Source organism: Nelumbo nucifera, chromosome 1 (genome assembly GCF_055504915.1).
Source record: "Nelumbo nucifera cultivar China Antique chromosome 1, China Antique-T2T, whole genome shotgun sequence".
In the NCBI taxonomy this organism is placed as follows: domain Eukaryota; kingdom Viridiplantae; phylum Streptophyta; class Magnoliopsida; order Proteales; family Nelumbonaceae; genus Nelumbo; species Nelumbo nucifera.
This window is the reverse complement of record NC_142649.1, coordinates 202,909,702-202,930,810: the sequence shown is the minus strand read 5'-3', so window position 1 is coordinate 202,930,810 and position 21,109 is coordinate 202,909,702. Positions and strand designations below refer to the sequence as shown.

Genomic DNA, 21,109 nt, shown 5'->3' with positions numbered 1-21,109 from the left:
GGTAGCTGACTAAAGATCAAAATGGTTTATGGAAATACAATAACGAGAGGAGGAAATTCAAGTGGCTGGTGCAGGAGATGGAAGTTAAGACATGTTGGGTTAAAAGATCGGCTAATTCCCTAGCTGACGCTAATTCCCTAGCTGACGGTTTAGCTAAACAAGGGGCAGAAAGGGATTCACTGTTTTGGGCTAAGCTGTAACTTTAGTGTCCTCTTTTCTTTTTTCCTTTCATGAGGCTCTTTGTGGCTCTTGGAAGATAAGTGTGTTTGTCTTCCTCTTGTAAATTCTTTACTGATGATTTAATGAAAGTGTTATTGATCAAAAAAAAAAGCAACAAACACCATTATTTCTTGCAGGATTATAACAAAGATGGTAATGATTTTCAAAACAATAGGAACTAATCTAATAACCAAAGCCAAAATGGCTAAAAGCAAGGGTTAGGCTTGTAAAAAAAATCCTAATCCAAGTATCCAACACCACTCTAACAATGTTCCGAATATTGTATATATACCATAAATCATAGAGAAAGTTGAATTGAATTGAATCATAAACCAATTGTAAGATTATTTATGTTTTTTACAAACTTGTCGGAAGGGCACTGAACAGAACGTAATGGCAAAACAGGATTCATGTTTCTGTATCATCATCTATGCATTATGCATTGTCTCAACTATATGGGGTTGCCTACATGAGTCCTATTTCACCATTCATTGATCAAAAAATCCTATTTCACCATTCCATTCTGTTAAGCGTCATATCCACTGTCAAATTATGAATCCTTAAATCATTTCTTACTACCTCAACCCATTTCTTCTTGTGGTCTGCCCCTAGCTCCTCTAGCCCCTTCCACTTGTGACAGACCACTTCTTACAGGTGTTGTAGATGGTCTTCTATGCATATGACCAAACTATCTTAGTCTACTTTCCCTCACTTTATCACCTATTTGAGCCAGTCCTAGGTTCTTTCAAATGAGTTCATTTCTGACCTTATTCTTTATAGTTTTTTCATTCACCCATCTCAATACTCACATTTCTATCACAAAAATTTTTTGGACTTATTTCTTTACTACACAATGCTCTGCTCCAAGCAACATTCTTGGGTCTTATTTTAGTCCATACCTACCAATATATGTGCCAAAAACAAGAGATTTTGCCACTTGCACACGAGAAGCCTAAGATGATATAATCAAGTTTAACTCGAACATAAAATAATCAACATACAATGGCTCTTAAACCAAAATATGATGGAAATGAACTCTTCATTTCTAAAATGTCACAAATAAAAGAACAAATTTCTGAATGCCCTGTGCAACTACACAAGCTTTATATCTATCAACACACAATGACTTCAGATTTACTAGGCAATAGTACAAAATGGATTCCAAATTTCTGAAAACCAAAATAGTACTTTTATAAGAAAAACAGCAGTAAAATGGAATGTATAGTTATGCTGCAAGAAGTGATCACCTAAGCCCAATGCTAATATGTTTGGAAGAGGGCGTGTGCAATAGAACAGCATGTGGAACTGAAAAGCTGTCAAAATTACAAAGAAGGCTTCAACTTGGCCACCAAATTTCCGTCTAACCTGCTCAGACATAAGAGTAGTTCCAGATCAATGCACTGGTGTATATTTTATAATTCAATATTCAAAATACCTCATCTCACACAACGATCTTTGAATTATCATGGAAGTGGGTAAATGGACAAATAAATGTCAAATAATTGCTTTTCAATTCTTTTAAACCAACGTTTGACTAATTATAAAAAAGTAATGAAGTAATACAAGCTCTCACTCTCAAAATCAGGTGCAGAGGCAAAACCTTACTAGCACAAGCCATCAATGGCTAGCAATAAAACCCATCCTTTACAAACAGCATGACCAGTACAAAGCACAATAACTGAAACTGAAAGGGGGGAAAACTACTATTCCAACAGGTCAGGCCCCAAAGCTACTGCTTTTCACTTATAGGAGTTTAATATATGAATTGTTATGTATGCTAAAGAAGGACCATTACCCAATATCAGTACCAGCTATCTGGGGTATTGAGAGAGTAGACTGTATATGGACCTAACCTTCAGCATTTTTAGTACCAAGTAGCAGCTCTAAGACTTGAACCTGCTTTCTCACTTGTCTTGTCAGTCCAAAATCTTACCATTACAGCAAGCAATGGCCCCTAATCTATATTATAATTGTAAAAGGATAGATGCCACGTGCCACATCAGCAGATCCTCTCTACTCTCCCTGACCCCCACCCCCCATATTTTCTACTATTTTTGAATTAAAAAGAAAAAACCAATATGATTTCTAACAATGAATGTGATATCTTCAAAGTGTTGTAGTTCATTGGAATGCCAGAAGGCATTTCTCTTCTACTTTTGCAAAACAACTTGCCAGCAGTGGTGATAACAGTGGCTTACGGCCTATTGAAACCTCCTTGAAGTATGTTTTTTGGAATGAGTTGAGTGCAATAAGGAGTAAATGGGAAAGGTCATGGGCTATAGGCAGTGATTTCAATGCTATAGTAAGGCTTGAAGATAAGAAGGGCTGTAGCAGATTAGACAGAGGCATGAGAATATTCTTAAAGTTCATTCAAAGGTGGGAACTACAAAACCTCCCACTCAATGGAGTGAAGTGCACTTGGTCTAATAATGAGGTCCCCATCTGGTTTCATTGTTTGGAAGAATGGGAGGATCTTTTTTCTAATACTTCTCAGGAAGCACCGAAGCATTGCTAAGGGTAGTTTTTGATCATGTTCCGGTGTAGTTGGATACAGAGGGTCTGTCGAAGATGTCACATCCTTACCAATTAGAGCACTGTTTACTAGGCTTAGATGGGTTTGATGCAAATATCAAAAAACGACAGTCCAAAGCCACGTTTGAAGAAGCAGTAATCCATATCATGAGCAAAAATTACAATGGTTAAAGAGAAAGACCAAGAACTGGCAGCAGGATAAATCCTTAAATGATCAGAAAAGAAGGGCTGAACGTTTAAGAATCATTGCTAACATTGAACCTGAGGAGGAAAGTGGGAAGCCAAGGGAAGAGAAGAGGAAAGAAAGGATAATGGAAATAGAAAAAAAGAAGAGTATGACTCTTTGACCCACCAGGAAGAAACGGGGGACAACACTCTAGGGCTTTATGGTTGAAATCATGTGACAATAATACAGCTTTCTTTCACATAATTGCCAACACAAGGAGGGTGAACTCCATTAAGAAGCTGCAAGTTAAAGGAAAGTTGCTGGAATAGGAAAAGGGGATAGAGAAGGCAATTGTGAACTTCTATAAGCAGCTGTATAGTGAGCCTTGCAATCATAGACCGAGGCTGGATGGATTACACTTTAAGATGCTTACTGAGTTTCAGGTGTCAATTTCAGTCAAAAAGGTGAGGAAACAAGAAAAAGGCACAAACTGGAGGGGTTTGTTCTGTGTGTCAGACACCAAGAAATAATAGGACAGTTCTGTTTCAGTATCCACCTTGCACATCACTTCTTCACTTTCCCCTACCAATTTAATAGTTCATTTGCAGTGTCAATCTTATTGATATTTTAAGAAGAAATTGCATAAAATAAAGGAAAATTGAATCTCTTCATGACCAATTATTTTCTCTCAAGTGATTATTACAGTAGTATGCTGTGAGCCTGCGACTACAACATATTTTCATCCAAGAAATTATTAAGAATGATAGAACTCTTCAAATCATGTAGGTGAATTTACTACTTTAATATTGCTTTTCCCTGTTTCCTTTCCCTTCTCCCTCTCTCATCATCATCTAAGCCTTGTCCCAACCATATGAATTTGGCTATATGAATCCTGCTACGCCATTCTGTTCTGTTCAGTACCATATCCATTGTTAAATTATAAGCCTCTAAATCATTTCTTGCTACTTCAACCTATGTCCATTTTGGCCTGCTCCTAGCTCTTCTAGCCCCTCAACTTGTAACAGATGACTTCTGCTTACTGGCCGGTGGGGAAGTGGAGGTTGGAGCTGGGCATTGAAGCTAAACACTTCCTGTTTGAACAGGGAGGGACAAGAGGCAAGGCTTATCTGAAAATCAGGGAAGGTAGTAGGGCTACGTTACTATTACCAGAGGAGGCTTGCTACTGGCTGACAGGCTTTGTTGATGGAACAGTAAACACTATCAAGGAAGAAGGGTGGAAAAATGCAGTGGTGTGTTGTGGGAAAAGGTTTGAAACGGTTCTGAGAAGGAATGGGAGAGGATGGTTTATCATCGTAACAGAATACTTTGGTACTAACAAGAAACAAGTATTATGCATACCGGAAGGACTGAGGGGTCGAGGCTGGACTTCTTTCGCCAATAATATACAGGCCTTTCTCTTAGAAATTGAAAGGAAGGCGGTAGAAAGATTGGATAACAAAACGGTTGAAGATGCTCCAACAAGCTGTGGCACCCCGTAGCAGAGCAAGAAGCAAAGTCCCTGCTGTCAAGAGACTATGATAGCAAGTTCATTTAGAATCTGAAAGTTAGCACTTGAAGAAGGGAGAGGCAAATAGGAACACAGAATGGTGTTAATGGCTGATAGGGCTGTAAGGGATTGGACGAAAGTTTGAGATGCAGTTGCTGAAAGACTGGGCTTAGAAGGTAATGCAGTAGTTCTGCCTTTTGATGAGAAGAAAGCCATCCTCAATATAGGTGATGAAAAACTGAGTTTCAATACAGTCCAAGTAGATGGAGGACTGATACAAATACAAAACTGGGTTCCGTTATGCAACGAAGTTGTGCTAAAGGACTGCAGCTTCTGGATCAAACTCCCCGGACTACCTCTTAATCTCTGGAATGAACAGACCTTGGGAAGAATCGTTAGAGCCCTAGGGGGTGTCCTTCTGGAGCTGAACTTGAGAAGTTTGCGTGCAGCGGAGATCAGAGTTGCAGGGCTGAAGCCTGAGAACTTGCCTCGTGCTCTTGAAATTCTTTCAGAGGGAGCCTGGTATAAGGTTTGGCTGGCAACGGAAGTTAAGGTGTCTCTTTGGGAGAGACGACCAGAAGTAGGGGATGATGGTGTGGCAGTTGGCTGGAGCACACGTGGCACCCAAGGATTAGAGAAGCAACCCGCTGCGCGTGACAGAGTAAATGGAGAAATGAACAGTCGCAGGGTTTTTCCATCTCTCGAAGCCTTCCTTTAAAAGCAATTAATTCAAATTTTTTTAAATTAAATTCAAGAGCTTTAGGTGGCCATTCCTATGCTAATGTGGCCAAAAGAGTTTGCAACTCGGTGCGTCTTAACAGGGCCACCACTTCTGAACCAGGTGTTAGAATGGCCAAACCAATTTTTGGTCCACTCACCACCGTTAGTGGGCCACGTGACGACTTAAGTCATCACGTGGGGCGGGACAAGCTCAAAACGTTTGTAGACGGAAATGTCCGTCTATCTTCTTCCAGAAAAGAGGAGGCTGATCAGTTTGATTCTCATGGCTATCAGAAAACGCGAACAGGTGGAGGAAAGCGTCCCCTAAGCTGGAACATTCATCCGGACTGTGGCGAGCAGATTTCCAGTGTTGATGATCGCCCAAACCCGCATTACTGTAGGGGTAAATTAGAAGAGAGAGAGGAGGAAGACAAAGGATGGATAAGTTGCAGCACGGAGAGTGATGAAGAGGGGAGTTCAGAAGACTGCAAGTTTGGATGGCTCGGCAGGAGGTCCCCAGGCAGGACAGATCAGAGAGGAGTTAAATCTAGAGCAGCTCTTTCTTGAAAATCCGATGGGCGTACAGAAGACAGATTTGGAGACTCCAGTAAACTTGAACAGGGTAGACCAAAGCTCAATTTCGGACAAGCCTTTACCAAGGTTTAGCCCCTTGCAAATAGCCATTAAGGTGTTTGGTCACGCTAACCCAGATCTGAACAAGGGTACATCACAGAGAGGTGGACAACCGGGTAAAGAAAAAGGCATTTGTGTAAACCATGTGACGGGGAATATTTCCCTCCAACCCGAGGAGACAGAAAGCTCCAATTGTTCTTTACAGGGTTCGAAAACCATCCACCCTCCTCTGCCCCTTTCCTACAACCCTCAGTTGAAACCAGGTAACTCTGGCAACCCTGTCAATTCAGTTTTTTCTACTGATGAGTGTTCCGTGTCCATTGTTCCAGATTCCTTTTCCAACCTGGAGTCAAAGGCCCATGGACAGGAAGCCACAATGAGATTACAAGGGGAGGAGAGACAGTAGTGGGAATACATGGCAGGGATAAAAGGATCTGGGGGATAATTGAGAGGATAATGGGTGAAGTGGAGAGGAATGAACTGCAAAGGGAGGGTATAAATGGGACAGAAAGAGTGCCTAGTAGAGTGAAAGAGAAAAGGAATGAGGAGAAGGTTAGTTGTGGAGAACTTGGAAAGCTAGACAAAAAGGAGATTTGTAGGGAAGATTCAGTGGCAGAATTTGTGGGAAAGTTGGGGTGTAAACTGAAGAACCCAAATGATTTAAAAGCATTTCTACAAAAAGAGGAGGATAGAAAGGTCAAGAAAAGAAGTTTGGGGCCAGAGGGAACAGAAGGGAAGGACCCAAGTAGATTTTGGTGATAGGGCAGATTCTTGTAAAATTATAATGAGAATCCTAAGTTGGAATATGAGGGGGCTAGGTAGTGCTAGAAAGAGAGCAACAATCAAAGAGGTGATTAAGAAGTTCAATCCGGATGTAGTATTACTTCAAGAATCCAAAAGAATGGATTTTGACTGTAGATGGGCAAGAAGTGTCTGGAGAGCTAAGGGGATTAAGTGGGCGGCAGCTCCATCGTGGGGATCCTCAGGTGGTATTGTGACTTTGTGGAAAGAAGATGTGCTTATAGGATTGGAGGAGTTGATAGGTGATCATTTTGTTTCTTTGAAGTTCAAGCAGGTGGAAGATGGTTTCGAATGGGTACTAACGAATGTTTATGGCCCCAATGACTATAGGCAGAGAAAGAAACTATGGGAAGAGTTGAGTGATATTAGGGGTCTTTGGGAAGGACCGGGGTGTCTAGGAGGGGATTTTAATGTAGTGAGATTCATAGAGGAAACCAACAACCCTAGACAGAGAGTGACAATAAGTATGAGGAGCTTCAATCAGTTTGTGGATACGTTTGAGCTCAAAGAACTTCAAATGCTTAACAATACCTTCACCTGGTCCAACCTTCAATCAAGCCCAATTTGCTCTAAGCTGGACAGGTTTCTCTTTTCAACGGATTGGGAGGAACATTGGAGTAACTTAGCATCTAGGGTGCTTTCGAGGCTTACCTCAGACCACTGGCCTATAGTAATGTGTAACGAGAAATTGGGAGGCGATGGTCCTGCCCCGTTTAGGTTTGAAAACATGTGGTTGATCCACCCGGGATTCATTGAGAAAGTCAAGGAATGGTGGCAGCATTATAATCCGCTAGTAAAGTGGGAAGGAATGAGGTTCCATAAAAAGCTTCAGTTCTTAAAATCCCAAATAAAGGAGTGGAACAGGTTGGAGTTTGGGAGAGTAGAGAAAAGGAAACAGGTGTTGGTAGAGCAGATAGAAGAGTTGGATATGAAGGAAGGAAGGGGTTTTGTTGGAGAAGAAGACTGAGAAAGGAGATGGAGCTTAAGGAAGCAATTGGAGGATCTTTTGATTAAGGAGGAAATAAGTTGGAGGCAGAAATCTAGGCGCAAGTGGTTGAAGGAGGGGGATAGAAACACCGGGTTCTTTCACTCGGTGGAAAATGGTAGAAGGAAGAATTTCATTTCAAAATTGGAAGTTGAAGGAACAGTCATTTCCACCTAGTAGAAGACCTTTAAATGAAAGGATCTGGTTGGAGGGTTTGGATTGGCCGACTCTAAGTCCAGAAAACAGAGAGTGGTTAGAAAGGAGATTTGAATTGGAGGAGATAAAGGAAGCAATATTTTCAATGGATTGAACAAAAGCTCCAGGTCTGGACGGATTCACAATGGCTTTTTATCAAGATTGTTGGGGTATTGTGGAGAAAGATATTGGGTCAATGTTTGAGGAGTTCCACAGAAGGGGAATAATCAACCCGGGCTTGAACTCCACTTTCATTGCTCTGGTTCCTAAGAAGAAAGAGGCATCACAACCAAGGGACTTCAAACCTATTAGTTTGGTGAACAGTTTGTACAAGATAATCGCAAAAGTGTTGTCTCTAAGATTAAAGAAGGTTCTTCCTTCCATAATTGCACCTAACCAAGGTGCTTTTGTGATGGGAAGACAAATTACTGATCAAATCTTGATTGCTAATGAGAGTCTAGAGAGCTTTAGGAAATCCAAGAAGCGAGTGATGTGTAAACTGAACTTGGAGAAGGCTTATGACATGGTTGATTGGTCTTTTTTGTTGGAGGTGTTGAAAAGTTTTGGCTTTGGAGACAGTTGGTGTAAGTGGATTTGGGGTTGTATTAGAAGCTGCCACTACTCTATCTTGGTGAATGGAACTGTAGTGGATTTCTTCCCCGCCTTGAAAGGAATAAGACAAGGCGATCCACTATCCCCTTTCCTCTTCACTCTGATTGTTGTTGTACTTGGGAGATTGATTCAGAAAGCGGATTCAAGGAATTTAATAAAAGGATGGAGAGTAGGAAGGGAGGAGATACCTCTTACTCATCTACAGTTCGCAGATGACACAATCCTTTTTCACGAAGGTGGGGACATTGAGTGGATCTGGAACCTAAAATTGGCAATACAACTCTTTGAGCGGGTATCTAATCTCAAGGTGAATTTGGATAAGAGTAGTTTGGCGGGTGTGAATTTGGAGGAGAGGGAGCTTAGAGAGTATGCAGATGTGTTAGGGTGTGCAACCTCAGATTGGTCGATGGCTTACCTAGGCCTCCCCGTGGGTGATAACCCTAAGAAGGTAAGCTTTTGGAACCCGGTAGTGGAGAGATTTGGGAAAAGGCTTGCTTCTTGGAGGAAAAATTATCTTTCCTTGGGGGGGAGAATCACTTTGATTAGATCAACCCTAGCTAATCTTCCTGTGTATTTCCTATCAGTGTTTAAGCTCCCCACAAAGGTCTTTTAACACTTTGAAAAAGCTTATGAGGGATTTCTTGTGGAAGCCTGGAGAGGAGAAGCGGGACCATAGGGTGAGTTGGGAGGTGGTAACTAGAGGTAAAAAGCTAGGAGGTCTAGGGATTGGGAATGTTAGGAAGAGGAACAGGGCTTTGTTGGGGAAATGGTTATGGAGATTTCCGTTGGAAAGAGACAAGTTGTGGACAAAGATTGTGGCTAGCATACATGGGTTGGAAAACAATGGTTGGGAACCTGGAATCTTGGCAATGACTACAGTCACCTCTCCTTGGTCAGCCATACATAATCTGCTTCCAGTTTTTTCCCCTTGTATCAAGTATGGTCTTAACTCCGATAATAAAGTAAAATTTTGGGAATAACTTTGGGTCGGGGACTCACCTCCGATGGGCCAATTTCCCTCTTTGTATGCTCTTTCTGATTTGAAAAATGAACCCATTTCTTCCCTCTTAAGCCCCTCAGACTCTCCTTCAGGGTTTGGGTGGAACCTAGGTCTAAGAAGGGCAATTAGGGATACAGACTTGGACCACCTTTTGTCTTTGTTAGCTATCCTTGAAAATGTTTTCTTGGATCCCAATAAAGAGGACACCAGATTTTGTGTTCCCTCCTCTTCGAGTGTTTTCTCTTGTGCCTCATTTTTTGAGACTTTAACTCAACCTTCTGATCCCATTGGGTTGTCTTTCCCGGTTAAAGAAATTTGGAGTAGACCCATTCCTCCTCGAGTTGGTAGTTTTTGCTGGGAAACTTTTCTGGAAAGAATTAACACAAATGACCTACTTCAGAAGAAGAGACCCAACTCTTGTCTACTTCCTAATAGATGTACTCTCTGTAAAGCTGATGGGGAAACTGGTTACCACCTTATGGTTACTTGTTCGGTTGCTAAATCAGTTTGGGAGTGGGTCTTTTCCCTTTTTGGGTGTGTTTGGATACCCCCTGGGAGTGTCCAAAGCTTGTTTTCTCCCTCCTTTTTCAGATGGCCGAAGAAGAGAGGGAAGACTATGTGGAGTAGCATCAGGGCTGCAGTGTGTTGGACTCTATGGGAAGAAAGAAACTCACGAATATTTTCAGATAAGGAAAGAACCATCGGAAACTTATTAGATCTAATTGTGTTAAGGGTGGCACATTGGTTGAAAACTATGGAACTATTCTCAGATTATTTTGTGGCTGATTTGGTGAGAAATTTGAAGGAGATAACTTCCTCTACCCTCTGTAAGAGGAGCTGTAGTCTTTTGTGCTCCCCTCCTCTTTCTGGGTTCATAAAACTGAATTTTGATGGCAGTTGTTTAAGGAACCCAGGGCCTTCTGGGATTGGGGGAGTATTTAGGAATGAGGTGGGGGCTATTATTGCAATGTTTTCAGGCCCAATTGAGGAAGGAGACTCTCTTAGGGCTGAGATCCTCACAGCCCTGGAAGGCATCAAAAGAGCAAGGGAGCTGAACATCAGATGTTTGGTCCTTGAAAATGACTCGGAGGTGGTGATTAGGTGGCTAAAAGGGGGAGACGGCAGCTTATGGAATTATAACAATGAGAAGAATAAATTTAAATGGCTGAGTAGGGATATGGTGGTTAATTACAACTGGGTGAAGAGGACTGCTAATTCCTTTGCTGATGGGTTAGCAAAGCAAGGGGTGAATAGGGATTCGATTTTTTGGGCTAATTTTTTTTTCCTTGTATTTTTTGATGGGGAGTAAAGTCTTTTTACCTCTCCTTTGTACTTAAGCTTCACATAGTTTCATATCTTTAATAAAGTTTCTTGTTATTGATCAAAAAAAGAAAAGACTAGTAGCGATCATAATTTTTTTAAAAAAAAAGGCCTGTACAAAATATAGGTGTTAAGCTAATAGCTAAAACATGGTTATCAAGATGATTTCTAAGTAATAAATCAATTTCTTGGGACCACCTTGCCCCTCACCTTGGTGTTTGCATATAGGAGGTGTAATGCTTTTATGTATTGTGCAGATAAACCATACCATAGTATGGATAAAGGAAAGAGGTGTAAAAGATAATCAAGAAAGAACAAGTTTCAACTTAGAGAACCATATAATGGGTTTTTCCTGTTATTTGGTTTCTTTTAAATCCTTTATGATCAATCCTCTCTATCTTTATAACTGTTACCAGAATAAGAGTCTGCCTCTACATTTTTTTCCCTTTTACAATTAACACTCTTTCATATTCTCTATGTCTTTGTTGCATTCAAAATAATGCCCTCATCCCTTTGACTTAACACAAATTTTCCTTCATATGTTTGTTTTTTCCTATTCTTTGACGCACACACGCACGCACACATATACATTGTCCTGGTATCTCCCTCTCACATTAACAAAATAAAGATCCATCCCTTAGTTTTTTCATAGGCTATGAAATATTGTTTTAGTGTTTGGTTTTTTCATGTCAATTCACTTTCAATGTCTTCCACTTGTTACACCACCTAGAGTAAAAAAAATAATTCATAAAATAATAGAGAAAACTAAAATCAACCGAATTTTTTATATAATAAAATTCATCGCCTAGGCAACAAGGTGCTCCTTTGTTTCCCAGCCTCGACTTAGTACCTTAAAAACTATGACCTCAAACATAAGCTCCAGGATAAACTTTTGAAACTATGTATTTTGTAGTTGTTTGTTGCATCCCCCCGCCCCGGTATAATAAAATAAAAATAAAAGTTTATTGATAAAGAAAAACACTGGTAAATACACAGGTCTAGCTAACACAAAAACATAAGCCCTATAAAAGAAAAAACAAATTACTAAGACAAATCTTCCAGATTTTCTTCCCGCTCCCCCAGAATAAAAATTTTCTGCGCAACCTTGACATTGGTGGAGACTGACCATTAAGAGCATTTCATCTGATAAAACCAAAACTTCTAATAAGGGTGAAATCCTCTCTCGTTTTAAATAAATTCTTGAGTAAGCAATCAAAAAGATTAACATGTGAACATAGGAAAAAAATTAAAACCATACCTGATTGCGTAAAAAGTGCAATGTTGACAAGACAATGCAGCCTAACACCAAACGAACTGGACAAAAGCAGTAGAATCTAAAACATGAGTTTGAAGAAATTCATAAAACCAAATATATATGCATATAAACACAGAATAAAATATGGTCAACAAAATGAAGCATATAAAGGTGACAACTGGATGAGTTGGTAAGGTCCTTGGATGGTTCTGGAAGAGAGACAGATACTTCGGATTGAATCCCACCTTCAATAGGGTCAGAGAGTTATGGGTATGGGGTGTAGAGAGAGATAATGAGTGCTGAATTGTAATTTTTCATTCTTACTGTACCATTCTTTTTCTATTCCTTTTACTTTGTACATTACTTTCTTTTTTTTTTTTTATCAGCATCAAAATCAAATTTTATTACTTAGAGAAAGAGGAAAGTACAAATCAAAGGCAGCCTCGGCTACCTCCAAGAAAATACAAAGACGATTTAATATTCAGTCTTACAACTGAGCCCAAAAACACAGTGCCCTATTTACCCCTTGCTTTGCTAGTTGGTCAGCTAGACCATTTGCCAACCTAGGAGTCCAGTGAATTATCAGCTGCATGTCCCTTGAGAACCTCCTGAATTATTTGATTTTGTTTCTAAAAAACCAAGGAATCTTCTCATTCTGTTTCAGCCAACTTATTACTGTTTTGGAGTTACCTTCAACTATTAGCTTTCTCACCCCCATCTCCATAGTTTTCTGCATTCAGTTCTGCTGTTACAGAATCACACAATCCAATGGGGCCTGAGTACATGCCCACAATCACTCCACTTTCATTTCTTAAAGCCCCTCCAATTCCAGACAGACCCGGATTCCCAAAGCTGCTTCCGTCAAAGTTTAATTTCAGGGATCCTAACTCTGGGGGTCCCAAACCTTTAGTGCCTTCCTCTTGGCTGAAGTTGAGGCTACAATTGTTCTCCAGTTTTTTTTCTGATAAATGAGTGATATTTTATTCAAAAAAGAACAATATGATAATACAATACAGACTGCCCAAGGAGAGGCATGAGCCGGTACCTCTCCTAAACAACAACATTGTATTACATCAGACTAGGAAACAGAAATTTACAGAGCTGCCCAGAATAAATGTTCCCTTGATGCCCCTTGCTTAGCTAACCCATCCGCTATGGTATTAGCTATTCTACCCACCCACTGAGAATTAGCAGTCATGTTCCTTGAAAACCAATTAACTTTCCTCAGAAGGTCCCTGTAGCACCAAACAACTGAATCTGGATTTTTTAACCAACCCACAACAAATTTGGAATCTCCTTCAATCAGCAGATTCTGAACTCCTAACTGGTCTGCAATCTGAATACCTTGTACCGCCACTAGAAGCTAGCTCTAATAGAATCTCCTATACCCACGGAGCCTGAGAATAAGGCTAAAATATTGCTGTCTTTATCTCTCAGCACCCCTCCTATCCCTGAGGGACCTGGGTTGCCTTGGCTGCTACCATCAAAATTCAACTTTGTCCAACCTTCAGAAGGAAGCACCCACATAGCTGGTACCCTGTCCTTCCTGGTACTACTACTAGCCACAACTATCCAATTCCTCCAAATGTCATCAAAAGAGAATGTGTGAAAGGAGTCCAAAGATCTCAGCCAGTGGATTGCCCTAGTCAAAATACAAACCTTTACAGTTTGAATATTTCTCTCCTCTTGGAAAAGCCTCGCATTTCTTTCTTCCAAATTGTCCACAAAGCAGCAGCTCTAATGCGCCTCCACATTGTTTTACCAGTTTTTGTGGGCCACAAAGAAGGAAGGGTCAAAGAGCTGATCTACGGCTGTAGTCAAATTCCACCTGTACCCAAACAAGGAAAAGATCCAACCCCAAATAGCAGTAGGAAAAAAAAAAAAGGTTAAAAGTAAGTGGGAGCAATCACCACCATTATCCCTGCAAAGTACACACCAATTAGGAGATAAACACATGGAAGGCCTTCTCTTCTGCAAGTAGTCTACAGTGTTGATTTTCCTATAGAACACCTCCCAACAGAAAATAATAATTTTAGGAGGTAAAGGTCTAGACCAGATCTCCTTAGTTGGAAAACCCAACTATCTTGTGGAAGAGCAAAGGGACTTAAAGAAAGAGGCACACGTGAAGTAACCTTTTGGATGGGGGGACCATAGTCTCACATCAAATCTGAGGGGGTCCAGAAAAACACTTTTAAGTAGTGACAAAAGGTCTGAAACACAAGAGAGTTCATGATCCCTCAAGCCCCTACGAAACCCAAAGTCCCAATTCAGAGAGGATGGAGAAACAGGTGGAGGAAAGTGAGAGATTGCTTTATCCTTGTAGAGAGAAGGGAAAATGTCCTTAAGAGCAGAATTGCCCACCCAGATGTCTTCCCAAAACAAAACAGAAGTACCAGAGCTGACATCATACCTGATAAAATTGAGGAATTGAGGGAGGATGCTCAGAATTGCTTTCCAAGGAGTTGCCAACATGGCTCGACGCGATACCCCAGCATCCCATTCATTTCCCAAACTGCCATGTATACTATCTATCATCTCATGCCACAGCCTCTCCCGTTCTATGGGCCACCTCCACAGCCATTTTCCTAAGAGAGCTTTATTCTTTAAAACTAAATTCCCTAGACCCAACCCACCCTCCTCTTTCCTCCTACAAACTATTCCCCAATTTATTAGATGATCCCTTTTTTTCCTCCCTTGGCTCCCAAAGAAAATTTATCATTAATCTTTCCAACTTCTTGGCCTCCCTAACAGGAATCCTGAAAACAGAGAAGTAATAAATCGGCAGATTTGCTAGGGAAGCTCTCAGTAATGTTACTCTACCCCCTAAAGAAATATAGTTCCTCTTCCACGAAGCTAATCTTTTCTCAAACTTTTCCAAAATCGGGGCCCAAAAGGTGCTCTCCTTAGGGTTGGCTCCTAGAGGTAACCTAAATACTGTAAGGGTCAGGAGAAAATGGGACAACCTAGACACTCAACCACAGACTCAATAGCCCTCTCATCCATATTCACACCCACCACGCAACTCTTATCCATGTTTATTCTTAGATTGGAGACTCTCTCAAAGTGCTTCATTAGAGATTTGAGGTTCCTTACTGTTCTCCTATCACCCCCTTCACAAAAGATTATTAGGTCATCACCAAACTGTAGGTGAGTCACCTTAATACCGTTCCTTCCTATCTTCCAACCTCTCACTTCTCCTTCCATGTCCACCATAATTTGTTCTCTAGCTCCTTATTATGTCATCAACAAAAAAACCTGAAAACAACTCCAATGTCTAAACCCAGAAAGCCACTTTTGCCATAATCCCTTCAATTAATGCTTCCTTGTTCCTTTTCTTTTCCTCGAAGATATGTTTATTTATTTCCTCCCATAAAGTCCAGATTATTGCTTCCCTTGTACACCTCCACATTAGTCTTCCCCTCCTTTTTGGCCAACTGAAAGCAAAAACATCAAACAACCTGTCTAATCTGTGTAGAGTATTCCACATGCACCTAAAGAGAAAAAAAACAATCCCATATACCACAAGCAAACAAACAGGAAAGGAAAATGTGATGAGCAGATTCACCTTTAGATTCGCACAAGCAACACCATTTTGGAGAAAGGCACCATTCAGGTCTCTTTCTCTGTACTCTGAAGTATATCACAAGTGTTGGTTGCACCATGGAAGACCTCCCAACAGATTTGTCAACTAGACACACACCTTAATTCCCTTGCCCACACCTCAATCTCCTCCTACCCCATATTAACCCTAGCCACTACACTTTTATTGAGATTAACCTTCAAATTCATCAACTTCTCAAACAAGCTCAATAACATCCTCAGATTCCTAGCCTCTTCCTCACCCTCCCCCTCACAAAATATAATGATGTCTTCTACAAACTGAAGATGGGATACCACCAACCTATCTCTCCCCACTCTTCACCCGCTTAAGAGACCCATTTCATCCACTTTTGTAATCAATCTTCTAAACACCTCCACAACAGTAGTGAATAGAAAAGGTGATAGTGGATCCCCTTGTCTCACACCTCTCACATCACAAAAAAAATCTTTGACTACCCCATTTGCCAAGACTGAAAAGTAGCAAGATTTTAGGCATCCTCTGATCCACTTGCACCATCTTGCACCAAAGCCACATTTGCTCAAAGCTTCAATCAAGAAACCCCGGTCCATAAGATCGTAAGTTTTTTCTAGATCCAATTTGCAAACAATATCTTTCTTTCCAGCCTTCTTGAACTCCTCTACACATTCATTTGTAATGAGCAATTGATCTGAATCTGTCTCTCTTGAATAAAGGCTCCTTGATACTATGAGAAAATTGATGGAGAACCTTTTTTAGGCGGATGAAGAGAACCTTGGCTATGATTTTGTATTGACTTGTCACTAGGCTAATGGGTCTAAAGTCCTTGGGGTGACAGGCTCCCGATTTCTTAGGAATCAAAGCAATAAAAGCAAGGTTCAAAACATCAATACGCCCGATATGCCGATAGAGACGTATTGGGTTGTATCGGTAGTTTTTTTTTAGTTTTTTTTTTCAAATACTGTTTAGAGGGGTCGGTTTAAGGTCTTCCCACCCCCTAAACCAGTCAAAACACCGATACACCCTCTGTAGGGGCGTATAAGGAAGCTCCCGATACGTATCAATACTTTGAACCTTGGATAAAAGTAGCATTAACCCCCTGTTGATAATCCCTCTGTGATAAAATTCCTCAAAGACTTTCATTAAATCCTCCTTTAGCCACACCCAACAATCTTGGTAAAAGGCCATGGTGAAGCCATCAAGTCCCAGTGCCTTGGACCTATCCATGGAGAAGATAGCTTCCTTCACTTCCTCCATCTCAAACCTTTTTTCTAGTTCTCTAGTCAATGTGCTTTCCAAAACTGGCCATGTCATACCCTCTAAGATCCATGTCCTCACCACTAGCCTTCTATAGATTAATTTGAAGTGGTCCACTAATGCCTTTGTAGTGTCATCTTGTTGTGTGATGGTGGCTCCACCTTCCAATTCTAGCATGGAAATAAATTTTTTTTCTTCTCCTTCCATTTGCAACCACATGAAAAAAATCTAGTGTTCCCATCACCTTCGTTTATCCACCTTTCTCTTGACTTTTGTTTCCATGACAGCTCCTCTCTCATTAGTGGCTTCCAACTCTTTTTTCAAGTTTACCCTCTCCTCCTCTCCCATGCCCATTTGTCCTGCCTCTTCTTTTCTATAATTCTATTAATCTCTTCAATCCAACTAATCAAGCTGGATTTTCTTTCTTTAATCCTCCCAAACTTATTGGAATTCCACTCCTTTATTTTTTTTTTTTCTTTCAAATTATTAAGCTTTCTATGAAACCTAACCCCTTCCCATCTAGCTTCAGAGGTGTCCTCCTCCCACCAGTTTCTAATCTTTTGCACAAAGCCCAGAGCTATAAGCCACATATTTTCAAACCAAAAGGGCTTTGGCCCACCCCCATTACCTACTTGATCAAGACAAATTGGCCAGTGGTCCGATGTGAGTCTAGGTAATATCCTACCTAACAAATTCCCCCAATGCTCCTCCTAGTATTGTGACACTAGGAATCTGTCTAATTTAGATAGAATAGGACTTTCCTAACAATTGGTCCATGTAAATTTATTCTGCCTTGTCATAATTTCTTTCAGTTCCAAGGCTTCCATAAAGCTGTTAAACCTCCTCATGCTAGTGGTCACCCTTTGTTGTGCATTATTTGATTCATCTGTGTGTCTAATCACATTGAAATCACCTCCCACGCACCATAGTCCTTGCCACAAACCTCTAACAGCTGCCAATTCTTCCCACATTTCATTCCTTTCCCTGTAAGAATTCATCCCATAAACATTTGTTATCACCCAAGTAAAATTATCAGTCACATTCCTCAGCTTTACCGACATCGAAAATCTGCCTATCAGCTTCCTCTAAGAACTCCATCGACTTCTCACTCCAAAACGTGATTATCCCCCCAAAAGCTCCCCATGATGGAGCCTAAGCCTGAGCCCAACCAATACCCCTTCCTCCCCAAACACTCCTCACCCATCTCTTGTCAATTTCCTGCACTTTTGACTCTTGTAGCAATACCACCTCCCGCTTTTCTCTTTTAATCACTTCCTTAATTATCTTTCTTTTGTTTGCACTACCCAATCCCCTAATATTCCAACTCAAAACCTTCATCTTCACTCCAGATTATTAGTCGCCCTCTGTCTTATCCTTCCTATCTTATACCTTTCCTCCTATTACACTTCTCTCCCATCTTCATACCCTTCCCTCTGTTATCTTTGAGTTTTTCCACCTCACTCCTATTTAGCCTTTTCAACCCCATATGCTAGAGCTAGAAACTCTGCCCTTGCCACAACACCCTGCTCCACAGGACCGGAGTACAGAGCAATAATGTTTCCATCTTCATCTCCAATGGCCCCTCCAATGCATAAGGGGCCTGGATTACCCACACAACTCCCATCAAAGTTCAGCTTCTTTCAGCCATCTGTTGGAGGAGACCATGCCTCAAAAAACTGTTGTCTTGTAGATGAAGAAGCAGCAATAAGTCCCCAAACCCTAAAAAAGTTTTCGACCTTAAAAACTGAAAACAACTTCAAGCTTTTTGCCCAATGTGCCACCCTCAAATGTTATTGTTTCGACCAATGCTTCCTTACATTTTTTTCTTTTCCTTCAAATATTCTTGCATTTCTTTCCTCCCAAATAGTGCAAAGTAGTGCTGCTCTAGTACACCTCTATAGGATCCTACCCCTCCTTTTCGTGCCACTAATACCAGTAGCGCTGAACAAACCCTCTAATCTGTCAGGAGAAGACAACCTGCACCCAAAAAGGGAAGTAAACCAATTCTAGATAAAACTGACAAAAGGACAAGATATGAGAAGGTGAAAAGCATTCTCACCATTCAACTTACATCAGTCTCACCAAAAAGGGAAGTAAACCCTCCAGAGCCCGGCATTCCTTTCTAATGCCCATACTGATGGTAGTGCCCCTACATCAGTTTGAGGGGGAGTGTAGAGACAGAGATACTAAGGGCTGAATTATAATTTTTCTTTCTTGTTGTACCATTCTTTCTTCTATTCTTTTTACTTAGTACATTATTTATTGTATTATAAGGACAGAAGTGTCCTTTTACATTCATTAATATAAATAGCTTCTTCTTGGTGTGGTCAACACATTAAACACACCCCACATCTGTTGTGTTCTCTCTAGTACAAACTGCACTGACGTGGGGAACAGGCTACCACCATTGTGTAGCCCCATGAAGCCAAAATGAAGCATGTTAGTTACTCCCTACTCCCTAGCATAGCATAAATTGATAACTGGGAAATGAATAGTGGAGTACAGAGAAGGCCATTACCAAATATCAATCCCGGCTAATATGGGGTCTTGGGATGGGTAAATTGGATACAGACCTAAACTTGGCATTTTTTTCTGCACAAAGCAGCCACACCCAGACTTGAACCCACAAAAACTTTAGGTAACACATAATTTTAAATCATACTATGTTTCAACAAACAGAAAAGTAGTGGGTATACACCATAAAAAAGGGCAGCCCAGTGCATGAGGCTCCCACCAATGTGGGAACCGAGAATACACCATAATCTACCTAAAGGCTACATAACTATGCATCATCCAAATTCCAAACATTATCCACAGAAAGTAAAGCTGGGATAGGAGGAACCCATTATGCACAGAAAGTGTTATTAGACTTGTTTTAAGGAATTAGACTCCTCACCACCCTTTCCATATCATGTAAGATTTGTTTTATTTTAATAAAATTTTCTTTGCACTTACTATCAAAAAAATAATACCAGCAGCAAGCAAAAGTTTAGTGATGTTTTCATGGGCATCTATTGTTCATAAGAGACTGGAAGAAACATGCAAAGGGTCTACGCGACAAACCTGTGATAAGACCATAAAGCTTCGGCAAGTGTAACAAATTAACTACCGATGTGACTGGAGATGACAAAATTGATACAAGAAAGGCACCTACAGATTAGACATTAGTCACTAATGAGTGATTTCCACATTGTTGAACAATGCAGTCATAATTAGTAGAGATTACAAATAGCTCCTATAGAAGCAATCCAACTCAGTTTTTCTCATAATGGCACAATGAAAGATAGCTGCTGATTAAACTATAATTGGAAAGAATGGATAGCCAAAATGAATTAAAATACTGATCAAAAAAGCATCAATAGACTAAAAATTCTTTGTTAATTCATCAATTAGAGCTTTACTGATTTACTCTTTATCAAGGTGCCCCACAACTCAGAACAAATTTTGGGATTGAGAGAGAAGGTATGCAATATAAATTTCATGAGACCAAAAGGAAAAAATGTAGTAATTGGGAAGAAGCATTGTATAATGGAAACAAATTAGTAAACTTTGCATAAATTCTGCCCCAATTTGAAGAAGAAATGCCATATAGGATCCACTAGAATTCTCCATTGACTAAGCAACTAACAAATTTTAGTATACAAATGTTCATAGGAGATAATATATAATATAATTTTTTTGATCGGTAGATAATATATAATATATGATTAACAAGTTAGAAGCTTCTTAAAAAAAAGTTACACTTCTCATGTAGAACGCGTCATACTCATGTTCAACCAACATAATTGACACCTTAATCTGTGATAATACATCATCTCAAAAATCAGTCACAATAAACTGAAGCATTTCATATCAATATTTCACAGGACTTTCGAATTGCACGGGATACCACTTAAAGATCCATCCAACCATATATGGATCATATTGATTGATCATGAACCATATTGTGGTTGGAAAACGGTACATCACTTGGATGGCACAGACCAATAGTTTTTTTTTAATGAGTAGGCCCACCAATAGTTGAATCTGTGCATACCACTTGAATGAAATAAAAGCAATGGTTGAAAATTAGGAGTTCAGTTCGTCAATTCAGATAAATGGTTAAATCTCGGGACATCAACCGAATGGCCCAGATCAAATGTTCACTCTTGGCACACCATGTGGTGACTTGGAAATAAGAGAGAAAGACCAACCAAATTAATTACTCTTTTGCTGGAGGTGTACCCCAACGAGTTCCAAGGTCCAACCAAATAAAAAATCACACTTGAACATCAGGTTCAGCTCCTTTCCATGACCAAAATCTCTTGGTCCACTACCTTGCACAATGGTG

At 40.3% G+C, this 21,109-nt stretch overlaps 1 protein-coding gene across 7 annotated transcripts in view; it reads right to left on the bottom strand.

Moving 5' to 3' along the window:
- Positions 1–21,109, bottom strand: part of ALG12 (homolog of asparagine-linked glycosylation 12) — a 108,995-nt gene that overhangs the window by 85,431 nt on the left and 2,455 nt on the right. For all 7 annotated transcript variants that reach the window (XR_016080927.1, XR_016080926.1, XR_016080928.1 and 4 more), the window contains exons 5-7: positions 19,843–19,929; positions 11,949–12,004; positions 1,467–1,584 (exon numbers count right to left, since the gene is read on the bottom strand). Coding sequence is in view for 3 of the 7 variants with exons in the window: in XM_010247797.2 (XP_010246099.1) it covers positions 1,467–1,584; positions 11,949–12,004; positions 19,843–19,929 (261 nt within the window). In the remaining 4 variants the exon portion in view is untranslated. The remainder of the gene's footprint in view (positions 1–1,466; positions 1,585–11,948; positions 12,005–19,842; positions 19,930–21,109) is intronic.